Source organism: Bison bison, unplaced genomic scaffold (assembly GCF_000754665.1).
Source record: "Bison bison bison isolate TAMUID 2011002044 unplaced genomic scaffold, Bison_UMD1.0 scf7180017864268, whole genome shotgun sequence".
Lineage (NCBI taxonomy): Eukaryota > Metazoa > Chordata > Mammalia > Artiodactyla > Bovidae > Bison > Bison bison.
In genome coordinates, this window is record NW_011494840.1 from 739881 (window position 1) to 751024 (window position 11144).

The 11144-nt window shown below is 42.9% G+C and overlaps 1 protein-coding gene across 1 annotated transcript in view; it reads left to right on the forward strand.

Moving 5' to 3' along the window:
- Nucleotides 1–11144, forward strand: part of COL9A1 (collagen, type IX, alpha 1) — a 90499-nt gene that overhangs the window by 55356 nt on the left and 23999 nt on the right. The window contains 3 exon segments of the mRNA XM_010848501.1: nucleotides 9348–9401; nucleotides 9980–10051; nucleotides 10547–10582. Of these exon segments, the coding sequence (XP_010846803.1) occupies nucleotides 9348–9401; nucleotides 9980–10051; nucleotides 10547–10582 (162 nt within the window).

Below are 11144 nucleotides of genomic sequence, written 5' to 3' on the forward strand. Positions count from 1 at the left end.
CCTCCTTTCTTCCTTTATTCATTCCTCCAGTCACTCATCCACAAATGCCTTCTGACATTTGCTAATCCCAATTAACCAATGAAACAGGAATGCTATTTAGATATACAATATGCTTTTTTCTCCAGAAAGTGGAAATAAAGATGAAATATTTAAAAAAAGAAACATGATGACCCTTACTATTCTTCCTGTGTTGAAGGAAGTATTTTACCATAATATAAAACAGCTCTACTGAGATATTATTCATATACAAGTCACCCATTTAAAGTGTACGATCCATTGAGGTTAGTACATTTGCACGACTGTGCAGCCATCACCACAGTCTGTTTTAAAATGTTTTCATCACCTCAGAAAGAAACTTCAGATCCACTTGCAGATTCAACATTTCCCCTCCTTCCCTTTTAACACTAGAAAACCACTCATCCACTTTCTATGGATTTGCCTGTTCTGGAAATTTCATATAAATAGAATCATGCAATATGTGGATTTTTTAATGACTGGCTTCTCTCAGCATAATGCTTCACGGTTCTTCTATGCTGCACCATGTATCAGTACTTCATGCCTTTTTATTGTCAGATCAGATCAGATCAGCTCAGTTGTGTCCGACTCTTTGCGACCCCATGAATCGCAGCACTCCAGGCCTCCCTGTCCATCACCAACTCCCGGAGTTCACTCAGACTCACGTCCATCGAGTCGGTGATGCCATCCAGCCATCTCATCCTCTGTTGTCCCCTTCTCCTCCTGCCCCCAATCCCTCCCAGCATCAGAGTCTTTTCCAATGAGTCAACTCTTTGCATGAGGTGGCCAAAGTACTGGAGTTTCAGCTTTAGCATCATTCCTTCCAAAGAAATCCCAGGGCTGATCTCCTTCAGAATGGACTGGTTGGATCTCCTTGCAGTCCAAGGGACTCGCAAGAGTCTTCTCCAACACCACAGTTCAAAAGCATCAATTCTTTGGTGCTCAGCCTTCTTAACAGTCCAACTCTCACATCCATACATGACCACAGGAAAACCCATAGCCTTGACTAGATGGATCTTTGTTGGCAAAGTAATGTCTCTGCTTTTGAATATGCTATCTAGGTTGGTCATAACTTTCCTTCCAAGGAGTAAGCGTCTTTTAATTTCATGGCTGCAGTCACCATCTGTAATGATTTTGGAGCCCAGAAAAATAAAGTCTGGCACTGTTTCCACTGTTTCCCCATCTATTTCCCATGAAGTGGTGAGACCAGATGCCATAATCTTCGTTTTCTGAATGTTGAGCTTTAAGCCAACTTTTTCACTCTCCACTTTCACTTTCATCAAGAGGCTTTTGAGTTCCTTTTCAGTTTCTGCCATAAGGGTGGTGTCATCTGCATTTCTGAGGTTATTGATATTTCTCCCGGCAATCTTGATTCCAGCTTGTGCTTCTTCTGGCCCAGCGTTTCTCATGATGTACTGATTGTCAAATAACATTCAATTCTATCAGTTCAGGTCAGTTCAGTCACTCAGTCATGTCTGACTCTCTGCAACCCCATGGACTGCAGCACACCAGGCCTCCCTGTCCGTCACCAATTCCCGGAGCTTACTCAAACTCATGTCCATTCACTTCTATAGACATACCTTATTTTATTCATCCATTCAGCCATCGATGGGCATTTGGATTATTTCCACTTTTGGTCCTTATGAATAATGCTGCTGTGAACATTTTTCTACAGGTAGAAAATGTAGACTTTTTTGTGCAGACTTGTTTTACTTCTTCTGAGTACCTGTGTAGGAGAGGAGTTTCTGGGTCATGTAGTAACTCTATGTTAATCTTTTGAGAACCTACCATGCTTCTTTCAGTGTGAGTTTGTGCATTTATTTTGCAGCAAATATAGCTATGTACATTTTCTCACTAGATACATTCTTAATGATCTTAGAGAGTGACCTTAATCCTTAGAGAGGAACTGATGCACTCAATTTTAACTTTAAAAGATTCTTCCTTGTCTTCATTTTAAGTTCTTGTTTCTCAAAGCCTGCTGGGTAACAAAAACAACTCCAAGTGAGGACACAGAAATGTTTCCAGGCATCATCGTTGCTTTTTTTCCCACTTTATTTATTTATTTTGATTGAAGGATAATTGCTTTGCAGAATTTTGTGGTTTTCTGTCATACACCAACAAGAATCAGCCATAGGTACACCACCATTACATTTTAAAGAGCATTTCTCGAGCATGTGAGTGAGGCTTTTCATGCTTCAGAAAAGTGAAATATCCCAGTTGAGAGTGGAGCTTCTATCATATATCTGTCCACTGGCTTCTATCAGGCGGTTTCCAGACGTTTCTCTGCAGCCAAAGAAGCTAGCTCCTGCCCCTCACGCCTCACTTACCCTTTTCTCCTCTGTTGCTGGAAGTCTATGAATTTCTAATTAAAATACTTTCCCTAAGTTGACTGTCAAAGAAATGAGGTCAGAGCTCGATCGCATTTCTAAAATCACAAGAAGATTGAACACTGTTGGGGAGGGGCTCTGGAGCTTTAGAAAAGTGGACTGCATGTGTCATATTCGTGTTATAGAGCAGAAAATTGAGTACCGTACTGCTGATGGCAGGACCCCCTGCAGATGGCGGGGCCCCTGCTGATGGCGGGATCACACACTAAACACAAGCCTCGTGGGTGGAGCGGGCTTGGCCCATCCCCAGCTCCGGGCCATGGGGTGTAGAAACGGATGGACTTGAGCTGGGCTGCAGAAGGAGATGGGCTGGGGACGGTGTTTCATCCTCTCATGGTGGGGAGGAAACTCAGAGGGAGTGATGGCTGTGTAAGTTTTCAAGTTTCAACAATTTTGATTGTTCAGTTTCTGTAAGCATCTGTATTCTTCCCACCATTGCCCTTGTGTGTGCATACTTAGACACTTCAGTCATGTCGGACTCTTTGCCATCTGGGCTGTAGCCCACCAGGCCCCTCTGTGCGTGGGGTTCTCCAGGCAAGACTACTGGAGTGGGTTTCCATGCCCTCCTCCAGGGGATCTTCCCAGTCCAGGGATTGAACCCGCGTCTCTTAACGTCTCCTTCACTGGCAGGCAGGTTCTTTACTGTTTGCGTCACCTGGGAAGCCCTGTCTCCTCACTGAGGCTTGAAGCCACAGTATTCCTCCTCTTTCACGTTCCTACCTGCAGGGGGACCTACTTATCTGACCACCGCGTCTTTATGGCCTCCCATCTGCCTCTTCTTCTGAAGCCCGTTTCCCACCTCTCCCCACTCCTGGCTCTCCTGCGCCAGCTGAGGCGGTTGCCTGATGCTTGCTTACCGCATCATTTGCTGACTTGCCTTCCCTGCTCACATCTTTCCTTCTCTGCCCGCGTCTCCCAGCAGGATGCTGTTGGTCTTTAGGCCAGGATAGTTGTTCCTGCTCCAGGACTCTGGCACAGGGGGGAGTGTCCTGCACCACCAGAACTCCACTGTGTCCCCACAGTCCTGAGAGCAAACACAAAAGCCTGGTGAAGTGTAGGACTCCACATCAGCACACACCTCCAGGATGATCTTTGCAAAGCACAGTTTCCGTCATCACTTCTCTCCTTCGTTTAAAAACCTTCAGTGGGTTTCCACGGACAATGAAAGAGTCTGAAATCCTACAGCATCTGTTTGTCCCCTAGTTTTATTTCCCCTTTCTCCCTTGCTCAGAGCCCGTGTTCCAGCTAAGCTTGACTTTGCTAATTCCCAAACACTCTCTAGGCTTCTTAGTCGGCCTGTTTATACTTTGTGATACCCTGCAACTGGGACGGGGTTTTCCCCTATTTCTCTAACTCAGCATCCCGTGTGTCCTCCTAGATATGACTGAAGTGTTAGTTCTGCAATGCAGTCATCTCTTATGATGCCCTACTCCTCTGAGAGACATGATCTCTCCTTATTCTGACCCTGTAACCCTTGGTCTCTTGTTGCCCCCATGGTGTGGACACTGCAGAGAGGCAGGGACGTGTCTGATCCATGTGTGTGTCCCCATGTCTTTTTATTCAGGGCCCACTCTAAGGTTGTGCTCGATAAAGATTCCTTGAGATGCATTGGGTGGGAGGGATGATAACTCTTGGCATGCTGCTTCTGTTCATGATAACTGACTTCTCACCTACTATAAATTTTTCAGAAGAGTATTATGGGAGGTTATAAATATTATAGTTCTGGAGCAGAATTTTAGCACCAAATCTACTTACTGAAAGAGGCATTTGTTCTTTCATTTTACATCATTAAATTCATTTTCATAGGTAAGTTCATGCCATGTCAACTGTTTTTCAAAAATTTGATCAGTTTTTCCTGCAAATCTCAAGGTGGGAAGCTGAGTAGAAGAAATGAAACCCACTTCTGATGTCTCCTATGAAAGAATCAAGGCTAACTGAAATATGTCTTTGAAGTTGTGTTCCCCACTTTCCTTACCATTGTTCCACCAAATACTTCCAATGTCACAGCAAAAAATATTGGCGTTTTGGCCTCTCTAGTGAGTACACATGAGCACATGTCTTTCCCACTTGGCTTGTGTTTCTGGCTTTTTCCATTACACTGCTCTGCAGGGTCTACACCTGCATCTGGGGGACTCCTAGTTTAGAGCCAGCAGGTGGCTGGGACCTCTGCTTTGGTGTTACTGAGTGGTGGCTCCTGGTCCATTTTTCTCTTCCAGGCTCCTCAGAACTTGCCAGAGCATTTGTCTAGTGGGTTAGGTTTGCTCTGCTCTTGTGATTTTGACTGGGATGAGTGCCATGCTGATCTAGCCCAGGTTTTCTGAAGTGGATGCACTCTTGGAGTGTGTGTAGAAGCCTGTCTCCTTTCTCTTGAAGTCCCCTACCCCAACCCCATCAACAGTAGCTTCAACACAGAGGTCCCACTTGGTATGCTGTTGAGTGATCTGCACCACCTTTCTGCCCCACCAGGCTCTGGAACACTCCAGAACACTCCTGTCAGTGCTTTATGGACCAGCTGTGATGGTTACAGTGTGAGCAGATTGTGGTCTGCCTCTCTGTGTGAGGAGATATTTAAACCTACATTAGAGAGAAGTATAAACTATCCAATGTGGTAAAACTGCATAGATTAAAAAATATTTTTATGGCAAAATTATCCTTGTAGTAGGATTAATATGATCTGCAAGTGTTACTATGAAAATGATTTGTAAAAGCAACAGTCTTTAGGAATCATAACTGATCTTATAGGTTAAACATATTTTTGCCAGAAATCAGCACTTAGGGTATAATGCAGACTAAGTATAGTGATAGTTTCCCTCTTCTGAAACTGCAAAGGTACTGAGAATACTGTTCATTCTTCAGCTAGTTAGCATTTAGGGTAATCGAGCAGATGTATCAGCCAACACACTCTAGAGCACAGCAGAGTAAAGCCCACTCTTTTGGTAAGATAATTATGACAGCCCAAGTGTAATAAAATTGATTCTTTTCTGTGGCATTTTAGAAGTCTGATAGTTCCATTTTGAAAGGGAGACTTCCGTATTGAAGTATCCATTTGTATTTATTGAAATGAGCTTTGCAAAGTAGCTGCTAGTGTTTGCTTATAAAACGAGTGCCTTCTTGGTGATCAATGGTCTTGACAGAAACTCAAAAAATGAGGACTAGAGACATTTTTCCCCAAGCACGACTTGTGCTTTTAAAGAAATCTGGGAGGTTTGAAAGGCAAAGAACATGTAATGAATCATTTGATTGAAAACCATAGTTTTGACTGATGTCTTTATTCCTTGGATAAAACCTTGGATAAGCATAGTAACTAGCATATCTGTGGTGTTTACTATGAGCTGGATATTGTACTAAGTGCTTCATATATCTATTTAATCCTCTCAAAACCCTCTTAACAGATGAGGAAACAGATGAAGAGCTTCCCTGTAGCTTAGATGGTAAAGAATCTGCCCGCAATGCAGGAGTCCCAGGTTCAATCCCTGGGTCAAAAAGATCTCCCGGAGAAAGGGATTGGCAACCCACTTCAGTGTTCTTGCCTGGAAAACCCCATGGACAGAGGAGCCTGGCGGCTACAGTCCATGGGGTCACCAAGAGTTGGACACGACTGAGCGGCTAACACTATTGTTACTAGCACAGAAGGGTTGAGGTGCCTGCCTGGACTGAGCTGGTGCACAGCAGAGCTGGACTTCAGACCCGGTCCTGGGGCTGAGTGTCCAGATTCTCACCTCCACGCTCCAGTGCCTCCGAAGTCAAGGCTCTGCTGGATATCGTTCGTTTGAAGTTAGCTTGGCAAATTCTAATAACACAAAACATATTTAGCAAATTTAAGAGTTTAGTGTTTATGGAACTTCTGCAGTGAGCATTCAACAAAAGTCTAAGCAAAGCTGGTGAAGACATTGAAACAGAACACGACCCCCAACAGATTCCTGGGTCTTACCCAGACCTTCAGAATCAGGACTTGGGGCTGAGGGATGGGCGGTGGAGGGGAATGGAGAGGTGGGGTGGTGAAGACACCAGTGAAATATATTTCTAACAACTGCTTAGGGGATTCTGATGCTTGGGCAGAGTTGGCAATTACTGGTAGAAGTCTGCATCTTTTTTAAAGCTTTGATTGACTTCTTAAATAGAGATGAATTGGCAGATGTATCTTAACATGTTGGAGATATATATGGTGGCTCAGAGCACTCAAGAGAAAAAATAGAGCATTTTCTTAATGGTCTTCACATTTTCAGTGGTAGGATTTTGCCTTTTGTTCTGGTTCCTTCCAATTCTCTTGTTAAAAGCCGTGACTTTTGTCATGAGGTTTGCAATATCAGCCATGTGGCAGAATAACTATTTCCCTACCAACCTCCCTGGCCACATCTGAAAATATGGCTTCACTACAGCTGTTGAAACATTAGAGATTTATCATTTATTTAGCACACGTGTGGTTACCAGGTTAGGGTGAATGGCTCCCTGCAGGATGTATTTAGTTTAACCTGTGTTTTTAAAGATTACTGTTTCTGTCTTGATTGCTCATGCTCATCTTAGTTACACGTGAAATTAAAGAACTAAGGGGAAGAATATGCATGTTTTTAGAACACATAGAAATCTTCAGAATGGCCATGAGAATATCTTGCCCTAACATTTATAGCTGTTTGGTCATTGTGAAAATAAACATTAAATTTTTTTTCACAGTGAAATAATTTCTATAGAAATGCCTAAGTTCAGAATGGCAAAGGATTTATAGGACAGAAGTAAAATAAAAACAAAGCCCCACATGCTGTGTATTTGTGCAGGCGCGGGAGAGTGACTGCTCACCATGTCACCCACCCCTCCCTCGGACCTGTGTGTGGCCCTGTTGTGGCTGCAGGTCAGCAGCGTGGGCTACCTAGGTTGGGTTCTGAGCTCTTTATTGGTTTTACCAAGGGCTGCTGGGGCTTGGAAAAGACTAGGAACTGGATAATACCAGCTCGTGAAAGACAGAGAAAATAAGATTCCAGCAGAGAATCTTTGTATTTGCCTGAAAAGATGATTAATCTCTCCAAAAAGTAAGTGAAAGTTTACATAATCCTTTATTTTCGTTTAGCCCTTTGGTTTGTGGAAGACAAAAAAAGGTATATCAATCATCTTTGTCTGGGATAGGATGACATAATGGTTCATTTACTTAGAAATGAATACTTGAGGTTGTGTCAAGAACCTTGCTTTCCCTTTCTGACACGATTAATTATCTTTTCCACCAGTGACTATTAGTTGTTCTGTGAATTAAGGTAATTTTATCCCAATGATATTTAGGATCTTAATCAGGATGCAATTCAAAAATAATTAGAAAATGCCAGCAGAGCAGATATACTGAAGAAAATCTACCTTGAATTTCAAAGTAATTGAGCAAAGTAATGGGGTAAAACCCAACCTTTCTGTGTAGAGACACAAAGAACAATCTATCATAGTGGCTGGCTTTCACCTGACTTGCCTCTTTCCAGCATCTGTCCTCATGAGGCACTGCTTTGGGCTTCCAGGCTGCTCATAAGGGTTAAGGACCAATGTGTCATTCAGACTCATACATTAGACAGAACATTCATATGAAAGTTTTTGTAAAACACTTAACTGTCCTTCACTAACTCTTGGAGTTTGCTCAAACTCATGTCTGTTGAGCCGGTGAAGCCATCCAACCATCCTCTGTCACTCCCTTCTCCCCTTCTCAATCCTTCCCAGACTCAGGGTCTTTTCCAGTGAGTTGGCTGCTCTTCGCATCAGGTGGCCTAAGTATTGGAGCTTCAGCTTTAGCTTAAAGCACTTAAGAACATTTTGTTTAAATCACCTATAAGTCATAAGAAACGGCTGTCATGAAATTATAGCTCATAGAGGCTTGTAATTTGGCTGACATTTCTTGATCCTTTAGAGCAATTGAAAATGCAGAAAGTTTATGGCTCTTGACATTTTGTTCTTTTTATAGATGAATGAATAGTGTATGGGTCAGATCAGGATAATCTTATCAGAAGCACTTATAAATATCAAGCATTAATATGAAGTTGTCATATCATTTGAAACACAAACAAACTCAAAAGACTACTTTCATTTTCATGTACATCATCCAGGAAATGTAATTATTTATCCAGCAACCTCAGCGTTCAACTTAGTTGAACTTTCATTAGAAATGAAACAAGCTTTTAGCAGATTTCATAAAAGTGTATGAAATTCTCAGGGAAAGAAATGGAAGAGTTCATATGATTCCTTTTCTCAAAGGGCTTAGTGTTTCCAATAAAAAAATGAAATTAGTTCACAGAATGAAATTAGAGTGTTCTTCTGCTGCAACTACATTATGAAGTGTACTTTCCAAAGTCTTTAATCTTTTAAGACATATGTAGAATGAGTGGCGCAACGAATTATTTCGGAAACTTTATGAATTTCTTCTACATGTGTCCTTTTGAAGTCGCAGAGGTAATTTAAAGGCAAACATCTCTGTCCTGAGTCTTTTCACTCTTCTGAGGTTCAAGGTCATTTGCCAGCGACTGCTTTAAAATGTACTGTAGACCTGAGATTTACTCTGGGTTTTAGACAATTATGTGGGATTCAAAATTTTACTATGCCTGTACCTCTAGAACACATAGTCTAAATGAGAGGATAAAGCGTGTACACAAATAACCATAATCTAAGTTGGATGGTGATGTACGTGCTGAAAATTCCTAATTGCTACTTCCTGTAGATGTTTCAGGAGTGATGTCTATCGAACAGTCTCTATTCACAATGAGCAGCGTAAGGCCTTTCAGAGCTCAGGATGAACGCTGAGGAGGCTGCAGACAGTTTATACAAAGGTCTCTGCCTTCAGTCGAAGACGGGGAGAATACTTTGGTGACCTGTACATATGTGTAGACAGAAACCTAGGTAGCTTGATTGCTTTGTTGATGTAGTAAACATGCATTTGCATTTCGGCAGACCGCCTGGTTGACTGTCCTGCTTGTGTGTTTCTAGGGCAGCAGAGGTGAAGTAGGACCAGTGGGACCCCCAGGGCCACCGGGTAAACTGGTAAGTAGCATTTCTAGTCCTCAGCAGTGGATTTGCTTTATGCAAAACATAATAAAATTTTACAAGGGAGCAAAGAGAGAAAAGCAGTTTGCAACGGGTAATCGAATCATCCTTGTTTGGTTTCTCTTCCTATGTGAATGTGTGAAATGTAAATGGGGAATTTCAAATTAAATCTAGGAGACCCTCAGAGGGTATTTTAATCAGTATGGTTTGTAGCATTTATTTTAAAACTGGGGGAGATACGAAGTGCTCCATTTGGCCATGGTTGTTCTTGGACTGGGAGAGAACCGTGTGTGAAAGCTGCCTTTCACTTCTCCAGCGGTGATGTTTACACAGCTGAGGAGGCAGGGACTCAGCTCAAAGAGCCCACTGTTGGGAAGGGGTACAAACCCAGGAATCGGGGAGCTCAGAAGTGGGATGGAGGAGGGCCTGACTGTCTTCTCCTGAGATCTGGGAGAGTGGGAAGTCTGAGCAGCAATGTTAAACCAACCGCAGCACTTCTAGGCATGAGTTACGTCTGGTGTGTGTACTTTCAGCGTCGCAGTAACAGCGGGTCTGGGGGATGTGTTTTATTTCAGGGTTCTCTTGGCAGCCCCGGCCTCCCTGGCTTGCCTGGCCCCCCTGGACTTCCTGGGATGAAAGGTGACAGGGTAAGATACCCAGCCCTCTGGAAAGTTCCTTATTTGGAAGGGTAATTTCTACTATGTTGAGAAACCAAGCTTGCTTTTGGCCCAATGGAGAATTTTTCTAGACATTGCCATAGAGAACTATCAAGAAAGATTTCTAAAATTACAGAGAGCTGAGATTAAGAAGCAAAACAACCTATTAATCATTTATCAGATGGAAGAAAAATAAAAGCCGAGTAAAGGAAAAATTTCAGCTGTAATCACACTTCCTATTCAGTTCTCTATTTCTGCTCTTACTCGTCACATTAACATGGATGTGGTCAGAGGGCACTTCAGGTCGCCAGTGATTTTGCACAGTTGTCAGTTTCTCCAGGTCTGATGCGACTCGGCTAGAGAGTGAGGAGATGGAGATTATTCATCCTTGTTCCTGTTCACCAGCCCAGTAGGGGAGTTGGTTCACTTGAGATTGTATAGTTAAAAACCTCAAAATACTGAAAAAGCATGTTTTATTCATTGCAGGGTGTAGTTGGTGAACCTGGTCCAAAGGGTGAACAGGTAGGTCCGGGCATTGGAATCCTGTGAAATGTGTGTTTAACGTGTGCTAATGTGTTTCACCAGCAGGGGGCACGGGCTGATCGGCTGGTGTGGGTAGAATGTGGAGGCTCCAAGGGCTTTATTTATTTATTTATTTAAAATTATTTATTTAATTGGAGGCTGATTACAATACTGTAGTGGTCTTTGCCATACACTGACATGAATCAGCCATGGGTGTACATGTGTCCCCCATCCTGAACCCCCCCCCCACCTCCCTCCTCATCCCATCCCTCAGGGTGGTCCCAGTGTACCAGCCTTGAGCACCCTGTATAGTGGGTGAGACCCAGGGTCTAATTAGGTTTGTAACCTTATCTACTGTTTTAAAAATCCAAGCTAACGGTGGCTCTGCCTTCCAGAATACACCCTGTCCTTCCTTTGAAAAGAGTGGCCCTCTCTCTAGTTCACCAGACGGGTTTACTCCAGTCTGATGGAGCCTCCATAGCCTCATCACAGTGTTTTGGTTTTTCTTCACTAAGAACTTAGCAAATACAATGCATATGAATTAGAGTTAGTTTTTGTCCTG